This window comes from Akebia trifoliata, chromosome 11 (genome assembly GCF_017979445.1).
Source record: "Akebia trifoliata isolate Shusen 1 chromosome 11, ASM1797944v1, whole genome shotgun sequence".
Taxonomy (NCBI): domain Eukaryota; kingdom Viridiplantae; phylum Streptophyta; class Magnoliopsida; order Ranunculales; family Lardizabalaceae; genus Akebia; species Akebia trifoliata.
Genome location: NC_141385.1, coordinates 41380302 through 41404474, shown reverse-complemented (window position 1 = coordinate 41404474; position 24173 = coordinate 41380302). Strand labels below are relative to the sequence as shown.

At 36.0% G+C, this 24173-nt stretch overlaps 2 protein-coding genes across 3 annotated transcripts; one reads left to right on the top strand and one right to left on the bottom strand.

The window, feature by feature from the left end:
- Positions 1–5925: 5925 nt before the first annotated feature.
- Positions 5926–12648, top strand: EMB1270 (Pentatricopeptide repeat (PPR) superfamily protein). Its single transcript, XM_086457325.1, has 5 exons — positions 5926–9648; positions 9735–9935; positions 10763–10853; positions 11541–12254; positions 12361–12648. The coding sequence occupies exons 1-4, from the start codon at positions 6074–6076 to the stop codon at positions 12102–12104; spliced, it is 4431 nt and encodes a 1476-aa protein (XP_086313451.1). The 5' UTR covers positions 5926–6073; the 3' UTR covers positions 12105–12254; positions 12361–12648.
- Positions 12649–14591: 1943 nt separating this feature from the next.
- SIGA (sigma factor A) lies at positions 14592–20427 on the bottom strand. 2 transcript variants are annotated; one of them, XM_086457326.1, is made up of 10 exons: positions 20214–20427; positions 17797–18648; positions 17261–17459; positions 16913–17005; positions 16169–16297; positions 15883–15936; positions 15710–15787; positions 15551–15613; positions 15267–15379; positions 14592–14887 (listed from the first exon to the last, which is right to left on the bottom strand). In XM_086457326.1, the coding sequence occupies exons 2-10, from the start codon at positions 18477–18479 to the stop codon at positions 14779–14781; spliced, it is 1521 nt and encodes a 506-aa protein (XP_086313452.1). In that variant the 5' UTR covers positions 18480–18648; positions 20214–20427; the 3' UTR covers positions 14592–14778. The 2 variants fall into 2 exon arrangements, with proteins under 2 accessions (XP_086313452.1, XP_086313453.1); XM_086457327.1 differs by lacking the exon at positions 20214–20427 and having other exon boundaries at positions 17797–19024.
- Positions 20428–24173: the final 3746 nt, after the last annotated feature.

The following is a 24173-nucleotide window of genomic DNA, read 5'->3' as shown; positions in this document are numbered from 1 at the left end:
GAAAACTAAGTGAACAGTTGGCTATCTTATTGATGCATTTCATGTAAGCTATCTTGATCATCCCAGGTATACAAGCTATTGATGTCCATGTATCTTCATCTATACCACATTTTTAACATTAAGAAATGAGTAATTTTGTTAAGAAAAACACTTTGTTGGCTCATGTTCATGTGAGATCCATCATGATAGATTCCACATTCGAATGTAGATATAAAAATTTAAAGATCTTTAGAAACAATTTAAAAATTATTTCTATTGTTGGATTTTAGTTTGAAATCGGGACTGTCCATTTTCACAGCCTTGGATTTCTAGAAATATAAGAATGCTCATGTGTTACTTTGTGAACATGGCAGTCCACTTTGCCCCACTAACCCTAATAAAATTTGAAATCATAGCCTCCAACCCCAACCCCAAATCCGCCTTTTCAGAACACTATTCTTAAATTTCAATCTTCTAAAAGAAAATAGATCCACAAATGATTTGAATTGAAGAAAATTAATGTCGTACACTTCTGAGATAGATAATGTTAAAATATGTGTAATGATTTCCTATGAAAAGAGAAAAGAAGTTTGAAATAATTTATGATTTCTGAATTGAATGTAACAGAAATACTTTACCTAAAAGTAATGGTTGAAACATGTACAAAATACTGTCTTAAAATGAAATTCGCCTATGTCAAAGTACCACAATCTGTAGACGTTCGCTCTCTAGAATACAATAACCCATGTTTCTAAAATAGTACCTTAATTGGAACGTAACTACGAACTCGACGATATTGTGTGCTCTCACAACGAAGAATATAAGTATACTCATTATGATAAAACAATGTAATTTTTTTGTAAGATGGAGATAAGAGAAATTGTATGTTTAAATCAACTAAATAGAAGTACATAAATAAAAGAGAAAGTGATCATTTTGTACTATTTCAAAACAAACATAAAGCACTGGTTCAGAATAAATACCAATACAAACGAATTAAAAGATTTGTTAATCGGTGGATCGAAATCCTAATTGAAATCTTGGGTTTTCCTCTTACGCCCCCATGTGCGCATGTGAGCCTGTCCATTACTTTTATCAACTTTAAAATTAATAAAAATACAATTATTTAAGAATTGCAAATCAACTCTTCTCCTAATTAATGTGGGACTAAAATTACACATGTCAAAAATAATACTAACAACTAAAGCATAAAACATAAAACAAAAGTAAAAAGCATAAAACAACAAGCATAAAGTTGGGATTGGGTTTTTACTTTATGTTCTAAACCAGTTTAATATTAGAGGATTTTCAAGTTTAACCCTATAAATTCCAACAGAAAACACGGTGGTACTTTTTTTTATATTATATATATTTATTATTATGGGTATCCCCACTCTTCAGGTGAGACTAATCCCACGATCACACGCACCACCCCCTCGGAAAATCCTACGTGCAACTAGTTGAGCCGAGGATCAATCAGACCTTGTAGGGTGGCCTAAGGAATTCATTGCTTTGTGAGCGAACACTTGACCTACCCACACAGTAGTACTATATTTATAACAATACAAGAACAGATGGAATCATAGCATCCGAGGGGTGGAACTAGATAGAGACTCGGAAGGGGCATGGTGCCCACAAAAATTTTAAAAAATATTTTTTCTATATACATTTTTGCATAGAGACACCTACACTCACAACATGCATCCCTATCAGGGCAGACCCATGTGTGCATTGAATTACTTTAAATAGATAAATAATAATAATATGTGATTTAATCCCTGGGCTTTAATCGGTTAATTAACAACATTTCCACTTTCAAACAGCCCAAAAATGAGTTAGGCTAATCTCACTAACTTAGTAAGATTTAAAATCTTACTCAGGGTTGTTAGACCTACATCGATTACTAAATTGCCAATCCAACACCACAACTCTGTAGATTTCATAGAAAAAAACCAGATTCAAAAAAAAAAAAAAAAATTAAGAAAGATATTTTAGGGCTTGGTCCAAGGAGTTGAAAATGGACGGCTGTGAAACTCCTAAATTTAAATTTAAATTTAGAATAACTTCTTTTTCTTTTAAAGTTCTTAGAATTTTTTCCTCTACAACCCTATGTCATCAGATCATGTTTTCTGATGCTTCAAGGTAATGCGGTCAAGAAACTATTCTTTTTTGTTTTGTTTGATTGGTAAGCTGAGGTTATAGGGACCTTACACGTTTATTAATCGATCATTTTCAAATATAATTACAAGAGAGATCTTCAATGATAATTCACAACAATTCTTGGGGGATGTTATCTACATCCTCCATTACAAAAAAATTAGCAAATTTACCAAAACATACACCACATTTCGACTATTTACCAAAATGGTAAACTATAGCAATTAATTCCAAAAACGGTAAAAACAGTCAAATATAATTTTTTTTTACTGAAAATACCCTTTTTTTTTTTTTTTTTTGACTAAAATTGCAAAAAAAAATCCTCTTCTCTTTCATATTTCTATTTAGTGTTGGGAAGATTAAAAAGAAGAGAAAGATTTAGTTGGATTTTAATTTATTTCTAAGGTTAAAATGGTAAATAGATATGTAAAATAAAAAAGGGTATTTTCGGTATAAAAAAAAATTACATTTTATTGTTTTTACAGCTTTGGTAAAAAATATTGTTACAGTTTACCATTTTGATAATTAATTATGAAAACTCTACCGTTTTGGTAAATTTCTCAAAAAATTATCCCCATACAGCCCTAGTCTTGCCAAGAAGTCTGCTGCTCTATAGCCTCTCTCCAATAGAAGATGAATTCACATGACTGAAATGGAATAATTGGCAACAATTTGATTTCCTGCACCATCTCCTCATATTGCCATGCCGTTGCTATATATCCCCATTAATACTACCAATTGAGTACTTAGAATCTGAACATACATTGTTACTGACTCTTTAACGGCCATTAGCCCAAGAGCTATAACATCCATTGCCTCCATTAAACCCAATACCTGCACCAGCTGATGAAGAGGATCCATCAGTGTTAATCTTGATCACTCCCATATTCGGGCATAACCACAGTAACTCTTTAATCTGTGAATTTCTCACTGTATAGGCACAACCCCGGCCGAAATAAACTGTCCGCATCATCGAATACCCAATTAAAGTCTTCAAATACTTTTTGCAGAATAATGGTGTTCTGTGAATTCACCCCCTCAAAAATTCGTTTGTTTCCTTCCCTCCAAAGGTGATAAATCGCGGCACAAAAGCACAGACTAAGCATATTTGGTGTATAACTTTAGATGGGAATTTAACACCATTTATGACTTGGATCTCATCCATAATTCTACCTATACCCACTCTATTTATACCAAATTTGGCTAAGATAGCTAGCTTTCCAACCCACCCCATTTACGTATTCGCAACCAAAGAACAAGTGTTCATGATTCTCCAAAGCATTAAAACAGAAATAGCATCTGGATGTCATATACATACCTTTTTTTTTCCTAGTTATCGGTAGTGGACAATTTCTTATTGATAGCAAGCCACGCAATGAATGAGTATCGAGGAAGTCAGTTATTATTCCAGACAATATTCCTCCAATTAACCATATATTTGCCATGCATCCAGTTAGCCCAAAGAGATTAATTTTGGATCAAATTCAAAAACAGTTTCATCATTCGAGCCTTATCCCAATCCCTAATGCCAAGACCACCGGACTCTAATGGGCAATAAATCTTATTCCAACTAATCAAATGAGTAGCTCTATCCAACAAAGCACAACTCCAAAGAAATTTGCTCAAGATATATTCTATTTTTTTAAACACACTCAAAAGGAATATTAAAAGATGATGACCAACACACTGGAAAACTCACCAGAACTGATTTCATTAGTTCCAACCTACCAGCATGTGAAAGTGAATGCCCTTTCCAGCCCTCTACCCTTCTATAAGCTCTATCAATAAGTGGTAGACACATGGAATGCGTGAGACGTGAAGAAAAAAAAGTGGTAGTCCCAAATACGTGATGGGTAAAAATTCTTCCTTAAACCGAAGGCACTCCAAAATGGATTCTCTATTAATAGAAGAACTACTAAAAAAATAGTACTCTTATTCGAATTAACTTGAAGTCCCGAACAATTATAAAAAGTACATAAGATGTCTGAAATATGTGTCACGGACTGGATATCAGTATTGGAAAAAAGGACTTCGTCTCCAAATATCAAATAGAAAGTACTGCTGACCCCAGGAATCCTAGGAACTTCTATGAGATTTGACTCCAATTTTTCTACAAAGAGACACGAAAAAGCTTCCATAACCAACGTAAATAAATAAGGTGACAAAGGGTCACCTTGACGAAGCCTACGCTCACCACAAAAATAACCATGGGACGACCCATTGATTAAAATAGAAAATTGAGAAGTAGTCACACATTCCATCACTAGACCAACCTACTCCGGAGGAAAGCAAATCTGAATCTGAATAGACTCTACAAATTTCCAATTGACACAATCATAAGCTTTCCTAATGTCAATTTTTGCACAAATAGACAGAGGAAAAGTATGCAAATGAAAACTATGGACCATCTCATGGGCAAACAAAATATTATCCTGGATCCTCCTGCCTTTGATAAATGCAAATTGGAAAGGACTAATAATGGAGGAAGACACACCATGAGTCTATTCACTAGGATCTTAGAGATTACCTTAAATAAAAAATTACACAGGGAAATAGGTATAAACATATCTAAAGTCTTGGCATTCGCTTCCTTAGGGATCAAATAGATTAAAGTGGAATTTATTTCCTTAAGCATCCTCCCACGATTGAAGAAATTAGTAACTGCATCACAAATATCAGTACCCACAATATCCCAAAAATTCATATAGAATTCATTTCCAAACCCATCTGGACTGGGGCCTTATTATTAGGAGATTGAAAAACTACATTTGTTATCTAATCAAGTCGTTCATGCAGCCTAACATGTTTTTTTCCTAATCGAATTGTATCACTTAGACACCACTCATATCATGTAAATGTGGTTAAGGTAGTTTTGATCCATTGTATTAAAATGCATTAAGATACACTCAATCATAATGATGTTATAGTTAGGTTAGTTATGTAACTAGATGTACCATTCTCTATTCAATAAGATTATCACCAGAGATCACAGCATCTGGGTTATCTAATTCATTTTAGGCTCTCTAAGTTGTTTAGTAGTTTTGAAAAAGTTTCACTAAAATTTTAGGAGCATTTTAATCCACACCTGATCTCAGTGGCGGAGCCAGGATTTTCTTTTAGTGGGGGTAAACTTATAGTTAATTGGACGGGGAGGGGGCAAAAATTAGAGGGAGATGAGGGAGTAGGGGCAACATGTTCAAACGAGGCATATCACTAGTTCAAAATACAGGGGTATCTCAAATTTAAGCATAAATTTAAAGGTATCTAAAATGCCCCAAAAAGTTGAGTGGGGGCAATTGCCCCCAATGTCTCCTTACTTGCTCTGCCCCTGCCTGATCTAATTATTATTTGATCAAGTTTGGCTCCTAAAACATATCATTTGGTTAAGTTTGGCTCCTAAAACATAATTCCACAGAGAGTCCGCCTAACCTTACTAAGTTAGTAAGGATTTCACGCTTACTAAGGAAGCCCTAAACATGATTTGATGCTTCAAGGTTATACAGAACGAAATTCTATGAATTTTTAAAAGAACAAATTTTAAAAAAGAAGTTATTTTTTACCGTTGAATTTCATTTTTAAGTTTGAGAATTATGTGGAAGTTCGGTGGCCGTACATTTTCAAAACCTGAATTTCTGATGTGGTAATCCATGTGAACATAAAAAACCTTAGTCAGGCTCAAATCTTACTATATTTAAGTAAGGAAAGGGTTTCCAGTATTTTTTCCCCCTAATTATCATCACATGTATTCGGTTCTTCTTGTATCCATACCCGACCCGAATCGTCATACACCACCCCTACCGGTCCTATATCCATCTATGAAGCTAGGACCAATTACATCCCGCCAAAAATAGCTGTTATCTTCCTCCCTCACTCACTCTCTCTCTCTCTTAGAATTCTTTCAGACTACATTCTGCTGCAACAAAGGGAAACCCTAATTATGCAAAGCTCAAGCTTGCTAACCCTCGCAACAACTCCTTCTCTACGCAGAAATATACGTACAGATACGGTATCTTATGCTAAGGTACGTAAAGATTCAACAATTTCATCCTCTTTAGATTCTGTATCTTCTTCTTCGACTACTTCAGAACAACAAAATACACATAAATTTAGTTACAGTAGAGCTTCTCCATCAGTGAGATGGCCCCACTTGAAACTCACAGAAGACCCATCACCACCTCAAACCCAACTCACCATCTCTCCTCCTTCAATCCAACAAGTCTTCAAAGACTCCGACATTGAGGACCAGAACCCAACCCAAACCCTAACCCTAGACTCTTTAGATAAGAACGATGAAACACAAGAAGTACTTGGCAGACCTAGCAGGACTAAGGCAAAGAAAATGACCAAATTGGCCCTCAAGAGGGCAAAAGACTGGAGAAAAAGAGTCCAAATTTTAACGGACAAGATTCTTCGTCTACAACCTGATGAATTCGTGGCTGACATATTGGACGATCGCCCTGTCCAGATGACTCCGACCGATTTCTGCTTTGTCGTAAAATGGGTTGGGCAGAAAAACTGGAATCGGGCATTGGAGGTATATGAATGGTTGAATCTTCGGCATTGGTACTCCCCAAATGCCCGGATGCTTGCCACGATCTTGGCCGTTCTTGGCAAGGCCAATCAAGAGAGATTAGCCATTGAGATTTTTACAAGAGTCGAGCCTGGAGTCGGGGACACCGTCCAGGTGTACAATGCAATGATGGGTGTGTACTCACGGAATGGTCGGTTCTCTAAAGTTCAAGAATTGCTCAACTTGATGCGGTCCCGAGGGTGTGAGCCGGACTTAGTGAGCTTCAATACTTTGATAAATGCACGTGCAAAATCGGGTTCTATGTCGGCCGGGTTGGCTGTTGAACTGCTCAATGAGCTGAGGAGGTCAGGCTTACAACCCGATATAATCACTTATAACACTCTGATTAGTGCTTGTTCTCGTGGGTCTGATTTGGAGAGCGCCTTGAAGGTGTACGGTGATATGGAGTCCTCCAATTGCCAGCCTGATCTATGGACTTACAATGCCATGATCTCGGTTTATGGACGATGTGGAATGGCAAGGGAGGCCGAGCATCTTTTTAACGAATTGGGGTCTAAAGGGTTTTTTCCAGACGCTGTTACTTATAATTCTCTACTATATGCATTCGCAGAAGAGGGGGATGTTGGAAAGGTGAAAGAGATTTGTGAGGAGATGGTCGAGTCAGGGTTTGGGAAAGATGAGATGACATATAACACAATCATCCACATGTACGGAAAGCAAGGCCAACATGATCTGGCATTGCAGACGTACCGAGAAATGAAGTCGTCGAGACGCAACCCTGACGCAGTTACTTATACCGTTCTGATTGATTCGCTTGGGAAAGCTAATAAGATTGCGGAAGCTTCGGAGGTGATGTCGGAGATGTTGGACAAAGGAGTTAAACCCACTTTGCGGACTTTTAGTGCTTTGATATGTGGGTATGCAAAGGCTGGTATGAGGGTTGAGGCTGAGGAGACATTTCTTTGCATGTTGAGGTCTGGAATCAAACCAGATCATCTAGCATATTCAGTCATGTTAGATATATTGTTTAGATTTAATGAGACGAAGAAAGGGATGGGTTTGTATAGGGAGATGGTTTGTGATGGTTTCAGGCCAGATCAAGGACTCTATGAAGTCATGCTTTTAGCACTTGCGAAGGAGAACAAAGACCATGATGTTACTAAAGTGGTTAAGGATATGGAGGAGGTATGTGGGATGAGCCTACCAATTATTTCTTCTATCCTTGTTAAGGGGGGATGCCTTGAACATGCCACGAAGATGTTGAAATTGGGTGTTAGTCAGGGCTATGAACCAGATCGTGAGAACTTGTTATCTATTATGAACTCATATTGTTCGTTGGGTAGGCAGATCGAAGGACATGCTTTGCTCGAAGCTTTGAAGGAATATTCTCCCCAATCCCATCATTTGATAACAGAAGCTTCCATTCTAATTCTTTGCAAGGATCACCAATTGAATGCCGCCATGGAAGAATATAACAAAACAAAAAGATATGGTTTGTTTGGCTACTCCGTGTACGAATCTCTGATTCGATGCTGCGAAGAGACTGAATCCTTTGTGGAGGCTTCCCAGGTATATACTGACATGAAATTCTACGGCGTAGAACTTTCTCAGAATCTGTACCAAAGTCTAGTGCTTATATATTGTAAATTGGGCTTCCCTGAAACAGCTCATCATTTGATTGATCAAGCCGAAAGTTTAGGTTTCCTATTCAATGATTTCTCCTTGTATGTTGATTTAATTAAGACGTATGGAAAGTTGAAACTATGGGAAAGAGCAGAGAGTGTAGTGGGGACACTTAGACTGAACTATACCACCCTTGAACGGAAAATCTGGAATGCTCTAATACATGCTTATGCTGCAAGCGGTTGTTATGAGCGAGCAAGAGCTGTGTTTAATATGATGATGAAGGATGGTCCTTCCCCTACTGTTGATTCTATTAATGGTCTAATGCAAGCTTTGATTGTTGACGAAAGGTTGGACGAGTTGTATGTGGTCATTGAAGAGTTGCAAGATATGGGTTTTAAGATAAGCAAAAGTTCCATTCTCTTGATGCTTGACGCCTTTGCAAGAGCAGGAAACATATTTGAGGTCAAAAAGATATATCATGGAATGAAGGCTTCTGGATATTTGCCCACCATGCATCTCTACAGAAGTATGATAGGATTGTTATCCCGAGGAAAACGAGTTAGGGATGTTGAATCCATGGTCAATGAGATGGAGGGAGCCAGATTCAAACCGGATCTTTCAGTCTTTAACTCTTTGCTTAGAATGTACACTGGAATCGGGGATTTTAGGAAGACAAGTGAGGTGTACCAGCGTATACAGGAATCAGGGTTTAAAGCAGATGAAGATACGTACAATACGTTAATATTGATGTATTGCAGAGATCTTAGACCTGAAGAAGGATTGACTTTGTTGCAAGAAATGAAAAAACAGGGTTTGGATCCTAAGATGGACACATACAAAAGCTTTATTACGGCTTGTGGAAAACAACAGCTATGGGAGCAGGCTGAAGATCTTTTCGAAGGGTTGAAGTCAAAAGGGTGCAAATTGGATCGCTCAGTGTATCATATAATGATGAAAATATACAGGAACAAAGGTGACCATTTAAAAGCTGAAAATGTATTATTAATGATGAAAAAGGCAGGTGTGGAACCTACAATTGCCACAATGCACTTGCTTATTGTTTCATATGGCAGTGGAGGACAACCTAAAGAAGCTGAAAATGTGCTTGATAATTTGAAAACTTTGGGTCTAAATCTTAGTACGCTACCATATAGTTCTGTTATTGATGCATATCTGAAGAATGGGGACCATAACATGGGAATTGCAAAGCTCTTGGAGATGAAAAAATACGGTCTTGAACCGGACCACAGAGTATGGACGTGCTTTATCAGGGCAGCAAGTTTATCCAAGAACACGAGAGAAGCCATGTTCCTCTTAAGTTCACTCCGTGATACTGGATTTGACTTTCCAATCAGGTAGAAGCCAATTATTTAGTTTGTTTCAACTATATACACACGCAATGGTCCTCTATTTCTATGTAAGTTGGTTCGTGTTGGTGCAGGCTTCTTACAGAAAAAGCTGAGTCATTAGTTGTGGAGGTGGACTATCTTCTCCAGCAGTTAGGACCGTTGGAAGATAATGCTGCCTTTAACTTTGTCAATGCTTTGGCAGATCTGTTGTGGGCATTTGAACGTCGTGCTACCGCGTCATGGGTTTTCCAACTAGCTATTAAAAGAAGTGTTTATCGTCATGATGTGTTTAGGTACCCATCCATAACTTCAGTTCTTTATCATTGAAAATTAAATTTGCTTCAAGAATGGGAATTATGGATGTGCCGAAAGGGTTTGAGGTCTCAAGTATTACCACCCAGCAAGGATCCTGTCGAAGAATGAAAAGTTCGATCCTCCATTAACAGCCTTGTAGCACCAACAGAGTTAGTCTGGTATGCTAGTGGTAGTAGGAGCGAATCTGTTGAGTGTATATTTTCCTCCACTCTCGGGGGCATCATACCCCAGTTAAGCCCTGTGACATTATATTCTTAGTTCTCCCACTCTCCAACAGATCGGTCTTTTGGAGTAGTTGGTTGGTTAACATGGTATCAGAGCGCTAGGTTTGTAAGGACACGGGTTCAATACTTTCCACCCTTGTGTGGGTGAGGAGTGTTGAGTGTATATTTTCCTCCACTCTCGTAAGCTCTGTGGCCCTCTTATATACATAGTTCTCCCCCTCTCCAAGAGATCAGTCTTTTGGAGTGTAGTTGGTTGGTTTTTTTTTTTTTTTTTTGATAAGTAGTGTAGTTGGTTGGTTAACAGAATCATTGAAAAGGTATACAAATTTCATGATAACAACACTCTCTATTGATGGTATTTGAATTCATCTGGTATTTGTGTTCCATAACACAATAACATGCGGAAGGCTTTGATGATGAAATTGAAATTGAGGGGAAGCTTTGATCAGGAAAAAAAAAACCCTGAAAATCAAGATGACTGTATTTCGAGGCCTTTATTTTTGGGGCTTATGTTGTATTTTGGGGGTCCTTCCAAATAGGCCTTTATTTTGTGCTGATACTTACAGGTCCTTTTAATGCAGGGTAGCTGACAAGGACTGGGGCGCTGATTTTAGAAAGCTTTCCCCTGGTGCAGCTCTTGTTGGTCTCACTCTATGGCTTGACCACATGCAGGTAAGTTTTCTTTTTCTTCTCTACATTTGTTCTAAATTTTAATTCTGAAGGCAGGCATTGCAAAGGATGAAATTTCATCTAATGTTTTGAGATGCCGAGGCATAAAGCAAGGTTCTTGGGCAGCACCTCACCATACATAAATAATTAATATCGGAAAATAGAAAAATTATGGTGGTCTCCATATTTTTCAAATTTCAAGTTCCAAATCCACAGTTTTATCCCTACATTAAGAATAACTGGAATGTGGCATGTGCGAACGCACATGTATCAAAAGTGCTTATTTGTAATTTTAAATGTTGATTAAAGGGTTTTTGTAGATTAGATAGTAAAAAACTGATATTTTTGTAATTTTAAAAGCTAAGCAACATGATTCTAGGGTCGGGGATTGCAATTTTCTCGGTTTTGACTAAAATGACCCTGATTATATTAAATTTAAATATAAAAGTGGGAGCATTTATGACCACTCAAATTTTGGTATCAAACCACCCTTCTCTCATTATAATAGTAAAGATATAAAATATTAGTATTTTATATGGAGGTTGACAACAGTCGGGCTCTGGGAGGGCCGAGAACTCATACTACCCAGTGCTTACTCTCAAAATGAATGTGCCAGTTTCTCTTTCAAATTCTTTGAAATACATTCCTTATGATACAACTTTAAAAAGAATCCATCTATTGTGATGACAGGATGCATCCTTACAGGGTTCACCCGAGTCTCCAAAATCTGTTGTTCTAATAACAGGGGCAGCGGAATACAACATGGTTTCCCTGAACAAAACATTGAAGGCTTACCTTTGGGAAATGGGGTCCCCATTTCTTCCGTGTAAAACACGCAGTGGACTCCTTATAGCAAAGGCTCACTCCCTTCGAATGTGGTTGAAGGACTCTCCATTTTGCTTGGACCTCGAGTTGAAAGATGCCCCATCACTTCCCGAGTCCAATTCAATGCAGCTCAATGAAGGATATTTCATGAGACGTGGTCTTGTTCCTGTCTTCAAGGACATACATGAACGACTAGGACAAGTGAGGCCGAAGAAGTTTGCAAGATTGGCTTTATTGTCAGATGAGAAGAGAGAGAAAGTCATTCGAGCTGACATAGAAGGGAAGCAAGAGAAGCTGGAAAAGATGAAGGAAAGAGGTTCCCTTTCGGGCTCAAGAAAGAAAAAGAAGTTTGGGAGGAGGAAATTTATTAGACGACCGATACTATCAAACCCAGATAACATCAGATTAAAAGAACGGGTTTTAAGGTAAACACACTGAAGAGTTCTAGGTGATAGGATGAGTCGTCGTCAGACCAAAACACCTCTATAATCTGCCAAATCTACCATGTTAAGAGAGAAATATAGAGCTGCTAGTGTTGCATCTGTGCCAGTAATTTACATCACCATCGTCATCCTTAAGGTATAGTTGTTGTTTTCATTTGGTAGTATTGTGGTCTTTAGTCCTCTGTTACGTTAATTTATCCGAACTAATTGACAAGTAATGTAGTGTTTGATTTGGTTTGTAGATGCTTAAGAAATATCAATGGCCAGAGTGGGTAGAAGCAAAAGCAGAAGTGGCGCACACCACAATTGAGCTAAATAAAGTGTTTTCTTCAAGATAATTGGAACCATAGATGCTCATTTGAATACTATTCAACCGAATTGAGGTGTTTTTTCCCTTAAGGTGAGCCTTCAATTTTCACATTCTTTGTTATATATCCCCAATTCCAGTTCATGGAAACATTAGATGTACAAAGGGTGATAACCCAAACTTTTCAAATAAGGCTTTGATGGTGATGCATCATTATTTATAAGTGAAAGTGAGATGTATAATTAGAGGAGAAAAACTATATAATCAATTAGGACACCTAAAGAATGTAAGAAACATGGACAGTTGATTTTTGTGGCAGCCATGAAGGAGAGAATGTTCAACACCAAGTGACAAATTTCTAGAACCCTGCACTGCTGCTATCCTACCCAGTGCACTAGGCATGCGCCCGCATCATTTTTCAATTGACGGTAACATCAACATAGAAGACCCTCAACGGGGAGTAGAGGGTCTCCCACCCACCTGGCCCAAATCTTCAATAATCTGAATAATAATAAAATAAACTAAAAGGCCTTGATATATCTATAAACACACACACACACACATATTCATAAATATTTTGGGTGATTCAAACTGAACACATGCATCCCTTGACTTTGGCCTTCAATGAGAGGCCAATGATTTGAGGTCACATGATTAATTCTATTGACAAGATCCTCCTTTGTTTCACCATCCTTAGGTGTAATAGAATGATACGTAGAAAGAATAGTTGGGTCTCGTCTCGCCTAGCCCCTAAGGGCTCTCCATTGCCCAACCCTTCCCAAGGAGAAGTCAAGATCCGGGAAGAGGGGATCAGGAATAGAACCCGCCTCTCCGCTCGGGATTCTTTCTTCTGGTGGTTTTTCGCGGTCGGGGCAGCGGCCTTATCACCTCCATACTCCTTCCATCGGAACCAGATAGAAAGGTAGGGCAGTTGAATCCCGGGTCGATCGAACGGGGGCTTGAAATCAAAGTCTTTCACTACCACCTGCAGATAGGAAGGAAAGAGAAGTTGCAGATGAGCAGGCCAGAAGCAGAATGCATGAAGAATCAGAATTCAAACTCGGGAGATCCTTTGCGGAAGTGAGATTCTTTGAAAGAGTATCATCAATGCTAGTAATTTACCTCATTATCATTTCTTTCGATAAACAAAGAATTGTATTATGAAAGAAAGAGAGAAAAGGGTGATTCTGGTGACCAACTCAGATGCAAAAAACTCGGAAACTCTCACAACACTACAAAACTACACAACTTCCGGGCTACAAATCCTATCCCATCTTACAATAAAATCTTCAAAAGAGAGTCCCCTTAATACTTTAAAAAAATTTCCCCAATAATAAATAAAAATAAAAATAAAAAAGCAATAACTGAGATAAACAAATCTTGGATAGGAAGTTCTTCCCCTTCAAATATGTGCCTATTCCTCTCTTTCCACAGAATCCAACAGATTGCGAAAGGAGTAATGCTCCACTAGATCCTCTTAGTCTCATCGAAAGGGGAGTCCCAATGAAGTCAGGATTGGAACATAGGTTGAATAGAATAGATCGAAGAAAACAACACAACACACCAAAAAAAAGAAAGGAACTGATCAAAAAAGTATTCTTTGCCACCTGGCAATGAAGTAGAACATGACTGGAAGATTCGAAATTCTTTTTACACATACAACAAAAATTTGAAACAACGACACCCTTTTTCCTCGTCATCATCATCTTTCGGGTATAGCTGTTGCTTTCATTTGATAGTTTGATGGTATTAGCTCCCCATTACCTTAATTATTACTTTTATCGGAAAAAAAGTTTATTAAAAGGGGGATGGTCGAGGAGACCAAATTAAAGTCGAGATGCAAGGAAAAGAAAAAGAGAGGCACTTGAGGATTCCCCTCACAATTCCAAACCCAAGAAATTTTCAAAGAAGACCCCTCTAGCTTCCACGAACACTGAACTTGGCCAAGCACATCAACTCTTGCCGCCAAGCACGTCAACACCATTACCTAAATTATTTTATCTAATGTAATTGACTAGTAACTCAGTGATTAATTTGGTATGTAGATACTAAGAAATACGAATGGCCAGAGTTGGTGGGCACAAAAGTTATACACCGTAAATTTTATGTGACCAAAATGGAAAAAATCAAACAATATATATCTTTCCCGAAACATTCACCTCCAGAGATAATAATTTCCCTTTTATAAGCTCTTAATCAGTGTTTTTAATCTCATATTACAGAAGTTTCAGGTCTCAATCCCTGTCTTCCCTAACATTTTCCTCTATATTTATTCTGGATGAGAAAATAAATTGGAAATACAATTTTTTTTCATATATACAGTCATTAAGTGTTTACATCAATGCATATCAAATCAATGTTTCACCAGCATAGCCTCCAGCCTTCTCTTCCTTGCTGCATGTTTTAGTTTCTCCAAGGCAACAAGCCCGACTTGCCTCACTCTTTCTCTTGATAAACCAATCCTGAAGATAGTAAATGTAATATTGTCAAATTAACAGGAATCACCGCCACATGGATTTGATGCCATTGCATTTTTATCCATGGAATCACACTAGTGAGAAACCCAATCCAGTTCCACCTATTTTTAGGCAATATAAAGCATTAGCTAATATGAGAAGGTCTACACATTAGATGATTAGGGTCATCTGTCGTGATTCCTGGACCACATGAATCCATGTTTGGGACCAGTCATTCCAGTATAAATTGAATGAACGTGTTAGAATTGTGGTTTCGCAGAGCTGGTATGTATAATCAATGCAGATACATCTAAGCTTTGCAATAGACTACGTTGATGTATTGTTTAAGAAACCAGAAAAGCAATTTGATCAACTTTGCACTCACCGTCTACTGATGTCCTCCCATGTAAGACACTCTTTGTCCAGACCATGGTAAAGGCGTATTATATCTCTTTCACGTTCCCCAAGTGTTGTACTGATGAGATTGTTAACTTCATCCTGAAAAAAAAAAATCAATTGAGAGTTTAAAAAGCTTTTTAGTCAAGGACTGAAAAACAAGACCTCAACATATAAACCAAGTGGCCTAAATTTCCCGATGTTAACATCATTCACGAAAGTAGTGTTTTTTTTTTTTTTTTCCTTCTTATTTCATAATGTTTCTTCCTTTACCTTGAGCGACCATTCATCTACTCCATGCCATGGGTTGTTCTCAAGTCGATTATCTGCAATGTACTGTAAGCAAAGACAAGCATATTAATAATGAACAACATGACAGAAGAGTGCACATATGCATGAACTTTCTGTTTCATAGAATGTCGCTATACTTACACTATGAAGTGTTTCCCCTGGAAGGCCATTAAGAGACGGGAAGGCTTCTTTATCAAGCGAGATGACCTTACTGATTGCCTGCAATTATTAATTTCTTTAGCAAGAACGAATGGAGATATCAACGGGTATCATTCATATATACCGAAAAATGTAAAAGATAAAACAATCGGTACCTCCGTCGCATTCCTAACTTTCTTCTGGGACATGTTCAGGCATTCTGCAATTCTCTGATAACAAAAAATTGCATGTCAAACTCAACAAGAAACATGGTAATGAGGAAACTAGGGACGGCAAAAATATACAAAAGAGATGAATTGATACCATGTATCGTAATAAGCAATTGAAGTTCTAAAATTTGATGTATTCAGGCATAACTTCTAGAATGCCATCATTAGGAAATATAAAGACGGGGATCGAAAATGCGTTGTTTTAATCACAGAACAGTGATAGTTGACTTACATCTATTGATGGGGTAATGCCTCTCTCTTCCAACCTAATCTTTGCATTCCTAATTAAACTTAACCTCTCATGCAAATATGTAGGCAATCTGAGTGTTCTGGAATTCTCAATCAATGCTCTTGAAACACCCTGAAAACAAAGAGAAAACATCTTATCCTGTAAGCTTTGCAAAACAACTGGTCAAAGCGTTAGTTTAAAATAACCCTGATTGAACAAATTTATGATTTCTATCAATAAAATAAAATTAAGTAAAGATATTACCTTACCCCGAAGATAGTGTCAATCTAATATAGTGCATTTTAAAAAGATTAAAAAAGGAAAGAAGTTCAACAATCTTCACGCGATTTAGAACAGCTTGGGAACAACTATTCACGTATGAGACAATACGAACTCAAAAAAACACATGCCACAGTTCTTTTAGTAGTGTTTTGTTTGTCATAAATGCATAGTTAGCAAACAGTTGCATCATCATCATCATCATCAAAGCCTTATGTCAAGACCCATGTCTTTTGTTATTGAAAACGGGTGATAAGAATAGCCATCTACAAGTTTGACGTGTTCTCAATTCTTCTGCGATAAGACATTAATGATGACGAGTGGTTTACCAAGCAATTTGGTTCTCTATTCCTACCAAGCAATTTGGTTCTCTATTCCTCGGTAATTATTCAGGACATCTACATTCTACAGAAAACTAGCTAAGATTTTGTTAACTATTATCCATACGAAGGAAAAGCTTAACCTCACCTGACGTATCCACCAATATACATAAGTTGAAATTTTGAACCCCTTTGAAGAATCAAATTTTTCAATCCCACGGAGCAATCCAATCAAACCTCCCTACATGAAAAATAGATCAAATGCATATAAGAGAGGGAACCTTCAATATTTGACCTTTGGTACAAAACTTTGAGCAGGGATAATAATACTTAAGAACATAAAATGAAGCTTAGAAGAAAAATTCCCTTGCATATGATATTTAATTTTTGAAATAGAATCCAAAACTGCATAAATGTACTTTTAAAAGAAATATATATATATGCTTTCAGGGTCTGGATGAGAATAATGGAAAGAAAAAAAAAAAAGGAAAATCACCTGAACAAGGTCGCCCATTTCGGCCCCCATGTTGTCATATTTTTGGGCGATTGACATAACTAGACGAACATTACTCATTGCCAGCTTCTCTCTTGCCAAAGAACATTCAATCAGTTTTGAGTGTAATTCAGCCCGAGTAATCTTCAATGAAGTTGCAAGCTGTTCATCAGAGGGATCATATCCTAATCTTTCCTTCAACCTGGAACCCCACCATTCAGATTAGATAGAAACTCAAAATGTAATTGGGAATTTCCTATATGTGAATAACAGGGAAGCAATTTGGGAGGACTAGCGAAGAAAATTCCTAATGTCAATGCTCTTATTAAACTATCACCATCAAATGTGTGAAAATGTTGACTGTTTTTTCAGGATAATTTTGAAAACTATAAACTTTAATAAATTTTATCCAAATTCACATGAAACAGTAAAGATGTCTATTATTTCTTCAGTAAAAGTTAACCAAGGCTGTACAAGATACAAAACAATATGATTAATGGGAATGATTCATTCAACGTTCCACAAACCACCCTACTCACCTTGATTTGTGATCCTCTAATGAAAGACCAGCTTTGATTTTCTTTGAAAGGTGTACGACTTCAGCATGGGTGAGCAATTCTTCACTTGTTACACCCTTGACGTAGCCTTTTAAGCGACTCTGCAACAGCTCCGGACTAACAATAGAGCGAAAATGCTTCCTTCTACCTGGTGGCACCTCAATAGAATTTTGATCCAAGGATTTCCTCCTAGCACTAATTCGCCGTTTCCGAGCAGATATCCCTGAACTAGTAACTTGAAACTGCTTAAGCCTTTCATCTCCTGGCACACCCATTATTCCTCTTTGCTCGAAAGAAAGGTTCCATTGTTTTTCCAACATAGATTTCTGCAACAAGAGGAGAGCCTCCACTGAAGATTCAATATCGGAGCTCCCCTCCTCTATGAAGTTGGACCTCTGAAGCCATGCATCTGTAGCTGGAGTAGAGGAAGCATCTACATGTTCTTTCAAAGCATTGATATGCTCTGTGTGTCGATTAGATGGAAAATTGAGGCCAAAATTGGAAGATTTTTTCGCAATTGTCACATTCTTTGCTAAAGATGTCTGATATTGTGTTAGTCCATAATCATGGAATGGGAGGAGTTTGTCTGTAATATCAGAATAATAAGAAGAGGAACTCAATAGCCTCTTTCCTGCACTTAACCCAATTACTGCAGCGGTAGCCATCCTATGGCTTCTTGTCACTTAAGAGCATTACCATCACAGTTTCCTAAGAAATGTGCTGAGCGACAACCATGCCATCTAAGTGTCAAACTATGTGTCACTTAATGTCTGAATGATATGGTCTGACGTATCGTTTCAGTGGGAGCTCTCCTGGAGTGCTCTAGTTGAACTTCTGGAATACATAGAGAAAATGATAATCAGAAGCTTTCAAAAGACTCTTTTGGGGACTGCACTTAAAAATAATGAATGATCCTTGTTCAATCCAAAGCAACTTATACGAAATGTAATTTTGTTTTCTAGGGGTTTCTCAATGTTCATATTGACATTAGTGCATTGATGAATCATCCCAAATAGAAAATCTAGCCAACCCTCTCTGTAATCATCAGATATATAGAGAAAAGTTTGTGTCAGATTACTCCACTACACGATGGGCTTTGATTTTGACCTTGGAGATATTCTACGTTGGATCACCTAATGATGATACTGAGTACTAGCATCTGCCACAAAATATGTCTCCATACTCCATCCTAATTGTTTCTAAGGTCTATAATAGATTAACTGCGTTTGATTTTGATACAAACCCAACCAACACACCAAAAATACCTAGCATTAATGGTGCAAAAAAGTTAAGCCAATATCTCTTTAGGGTCATAACGTATCACCAGGCTCCACAGTTGACATCTACAGTGGCTCACTCTGTAGCTGCTTTCCCTCTAGTACCCTTCTTTTGGGCCCCTACATCTCTACTAACACTAATGCCCTGGTACCCAATTTGTGGTGGCTTTCACTCTAGTACCCTTCTTTCTAAGCCCTCTGATAGACTTTTCCCCAAGTTGCTTCTCCCAACATTTGAACATGAGACGTGGTGTTGGCTCTGATATCAATGATACAAACCCAACCAATACATCAAAAACACCTAGGTGTTAATGGTATGGAAAGTTGAGCCCATATCTCTTTGGGGTCATAACAGATTTTTAGTTCCACACCACCCTTGAATCAGTGTGAATAGTAACAAAACTAGTGATTTGACATCAAAGCCTTTACTTGGATTATCTATGAACAGTCAAATAAAAAAAGTTTGATGTGACCCCCTCACAGAATCAAATCATCAAGCACTTTTGAGAAGCTATTATCAACAATAAACCCATGTAGATTAGTAATAAAGATACAACCATCTGGCAACAACAATTATTCGGGAAAATTTAAGACCATTTATGTTCCTAACTTAAATTATGTTAACCAAAAGGAGATCCAATAGAGAAAAAAAAAAAAAAAACATGTTATATATATATATAATATCCGATTGAGAAAAATTTTAAAAAACCAATTAGTTCTCGTTCACTATGTTTAAGGAACAATTCTTTTTTTTATTTTATTTGGTTGAAAATATCCGTCTCATGCGATTCTTGAATTAAGATTACAATGTTAAAGAAAACAAGTAAACCACCTACAAGAATCGAATTCTAATTACAGGAACAATAAATCAATTTCCACATAAACGCGTGATTTGATGAACAAAAGCGTGTGTTATATAAATCTGAAAAACATCTACATAAAGATTAATGTTACTTCGAAGACTCTACAGATAAAGAAATGAAAAAAAAAAATCAACAAGAGAAGATCATCCAAAACAAACGCAATTAATCCAAAATCGAATCACCAAAGAAACAACAACTTGTCAAAATCTAAATAAAACATAGAATTCATAAGCTCTGTATAGATGCGTTAATGGCGTACCTCAGAGAGAGAGAGATTGTTAGATGAGTTTAGTTGGAGAGAAGGTGAAAGCAGATACAGAGAAAGAAATTATGAAATTTCAGGTTTTTCAGTTTATATATTTTAATTAATATATTTATTTATTTATTTTTATCTAAATAATTCTGACAGATATCGAAGGAAAAAAACGCTATTGGTTGAGGGAAGATATTCGGTCTAGACTCGTGTGGTGCACAGAGCCCATCCTTATGCACTTGTAGATAATCCCACGACATCGCCACACCAAACAAAACCAAAAGTGGATGCAAAACCGATGCTACATTGCCACGTCACCCTCCTAACCGTCCAGCTACCTCTTTAGTTTCTTCTGTCTCATAGTTTTATAACTCGTCTGAGTCGACTTGAAACTCGGTCGAGCGAGTCGAGTCATGGTGATTCGACTTCAAAATTTGATATAATCTACTCTCCGAGTCAACTCGGAAAACAATTGAGACAACTCATCAACTTGATCGAGTGAGTTCAAAAATAAATTAATTCAGGATCAGAAACTCTGCAACCATGACAAGGGCTCCATCTAAGAGGTTTAAGTATGAGAGAGAATTTTGGGCATCTCTAATAAGCCTTCATTTATGTTCATTTTCTTAATTTGGATTGTTAAATTCAAATACTATTATTGGAAAAATGACTCATGAAAGGCAAATGATGTTAAGGTGGATTGTTCTTCTAGTAAAGGATTGTTTGGATGGGCCAAGTGGATAACATCCTTCTACTTCTTAAAATAGCATTTAAATATTAAAATGTTTCTGGAATAAGGGATTTTAATAAAAAAAAAATAGCCGATAAATTTAGATGTTTGAAAACCATTATAAAATTTTAAGAACAATATAAATGTGATGAAGGAAAGAATTTAATCAATTTACCTTATATTTAAATATTCTTCCGCTGTGAAAAAATGTTGAAAACTTTAACTTATTATTGTGTAAATGTCTTGTGTTCTATTGTGTTATGCAGGGTTGTGGGGGTGTAGGGGACAGCACCTCCGACCCAAATTTTTTAACGAGTATAAAAAAGGCAATCGTGTAATATTTTTTTAAGGATTTTTTATTTTGGGGAGGAGATTTACATCTCTTCCGATTTTATAAATAAAGATCTCTAACGCTGTAAAACATATGAGAAAAAAGTGATTGTTCTTGCTCTTGTTCTGTTTCGTGGACGTAGGCATACTGTCAAACCACATAAATCCTTGTGTTTTGTGTAATTTTATCTCTTTTATATTTTGATTTTTTCACGTTTCTCAAGACAATTTTTCAAATAATGGGCTTTGGAATCCTAATTCATACAGATTACAGTCAATTTTTAAATCTTTGATTACCTTCCATTAAAAATATATATAAATTGCTCAATCCTTCGAATTTGAGCAATAATCAACCTTCATTATGTGTGACCATACCATATCAATAGATTTTATTTTAATTTACCACCTATTTGGGGCTACTACATTTTTACAGATAATTCATTCCTTGTTTTATTTTTTTTCTTAATGTTTTACTTATCCATATTAGTACCATGTTCCTTATTACACTAAATATATTAATATGTTGTTTCTTGATCATCCAATATTCATCTCCATTAAACTATAGTTGGACATGCTCTCATTTGATAGAGTATTCTTTTTTTAATTTGATTGAGATACTTCTCACATAGCACTTGAAAATGGGTTTCCACTTTAATGGGTTCATATTTAATTTTATTTAACGTTCTTAATTTCTCCATCTTCATGTATAATAGAGCAAATGCGACAAAAATGGTTATTTTTTTATATTTTTTTACCATCAATTTTTACTAAACATTCTTTTTGTCGAATGACATTAGTAAAATTTAAGTCACTCCACATTTCCTTAGCCAGTAAAACCCAAGATGTATATTATATGGGTTTAGATTTGATTCACTTGGATTCAAGGTTGGATACTCCACTACCAATCTTTTAACTATATAATTACAAAAAAATGCAATTAACATAGATTTTCAAATGAAATTCCTGACAAGTACTATATCAATGGAAAAAAACAGAAGAGAGAGAGAGAGAGAAATGGTTACGAAACGTAAGACATATTCTATTAGATGTTTTAATATCAACCATCAACATAAGAAACATAAATTTAAAAAGAAAAATATATATATTATAAGTTGATCGTTATGAAAAATGATAACAAAGATCAATATCAACAACATCATCGTTAACATTTTATACCAAATATTGGAATTATCATTCACCACTTATCTCTATCTAGAACCATATCTTCTACTAAGGCATTTGATATTTTTCTTTAGAGTTAGGTTCCCTGGACAATATTTTAGACAACATGTTTTGTCTTATATGAGTAAAAAGGTTCAGAATGAACTAATTTTTTGTGAGAATGATCTCTATGGTGAGGGGATCATCCTTGTAAAAAATCAGTTCATTCTGAAATTGTTAATCCCAGTTTACAAATTAAAGAATCATGGACTATTCATTTTAACCGTTAGTTTGTAACCACTTTTCATAGTATTAGAAGTTTTAGAATCAAATGATTTTTTGTGAAGATAATCTACTAATCATAGAGATCATCCTCACAAAAAATCAGCCCAATCCTAAATTGTTTTGTCATATTGGACAAAACGTTGTCTATGGATCTTCACTCTTTTCTTTATTATTATTTATTTCAAATCATGTCATTTTACACTTATCACGGATTGAAAACAAACCAGATTATTAAAAAAAATATCTGCATATTATCATAAATGCCCTATTAATTATCAGGAGAGAACCATTTTTTTACTAAATCAAAATAGAGTCTATTTGAAGTCTTGATGCCCATACTCCTTAACATTTCCTTTATTTGTTTGACCATTATTTCCCTACTAGTAGCATGTAGCGGTGTCAATGGGTACCCATTTTATCGAAATCGAATTGGAATAAAAAATCTCGGTTCCGGTTCCCTCTCAATTGAAATTGATTAGAGTTGGTCTAAAATGGAATCAAACTAATAAGAACCGAAACCATTAGGTTTTATCCAATGGGTACCCACAACGTACCCAGAATCAATTTATTTTATCATTTCTTTCCATATTATAGATGATTTAAGATTTTTTTTTTCTTCAAAATAAATGCATATTACATAAAACTCTTCTACTTTTCAAATAAATTATCGATTGGAACTTAAAATGAGTACTTTTCTAAAAATTTATCATTTTTAACTAAGATAAATTTTCTTTTTGAAAAAATCATTAATTTGTTGTATCTTTAGTATAACAAATTATAACTAAGGAATTCGAACTACCCAATGGAATCCAATGAAAATATTGCCATGTATATACACATGACGTTATGGGTGACATTTAATTATTATTTCTATAATTGTAGCTGGAAGTGTTACATAAATTGAATTTCATTCTATCATTGGATCTTAGATTTCAAGAGATTATCAACATCGATAGACTCCTTATTTAACAGTGTACCTATTTGCAACAAATAATATTCATGTTCTTCAACCCGAGAAAGCTTCGAATACTTTCTTTAAATCAGATTTTTTGAAATCTTGTTGATGTGATTCATGACTGATTTCAATCAATCTACCCTTGACTCGCCTTATCTATCTTATCTTACTCTTAATATGACGGATTTGATCCTTTTTTATAGATTGAGAGAGAAAGTCGAGAGTCAAAATCATACATGTATATTTTCCCGTCAAGAAATTCAATTTTGTTTAAATTTTATTTCTCACATCCAACCAGATTTAGGACACATCGATTGGTATTCTCCTTAATGAATCCAACTCTTTAAAAAATTAAAAACTATAAGATTTAGATTTTTTTTTTTTAATATACTATTTTTATCTTCTATTTTGAAGATTCCAGTTTTACTAATGTTATATCTTAATATCCTCACATTTATTTTGTAAATATGTTCTTCAAGAATGTTGTTTCTTGACAACTTAACAT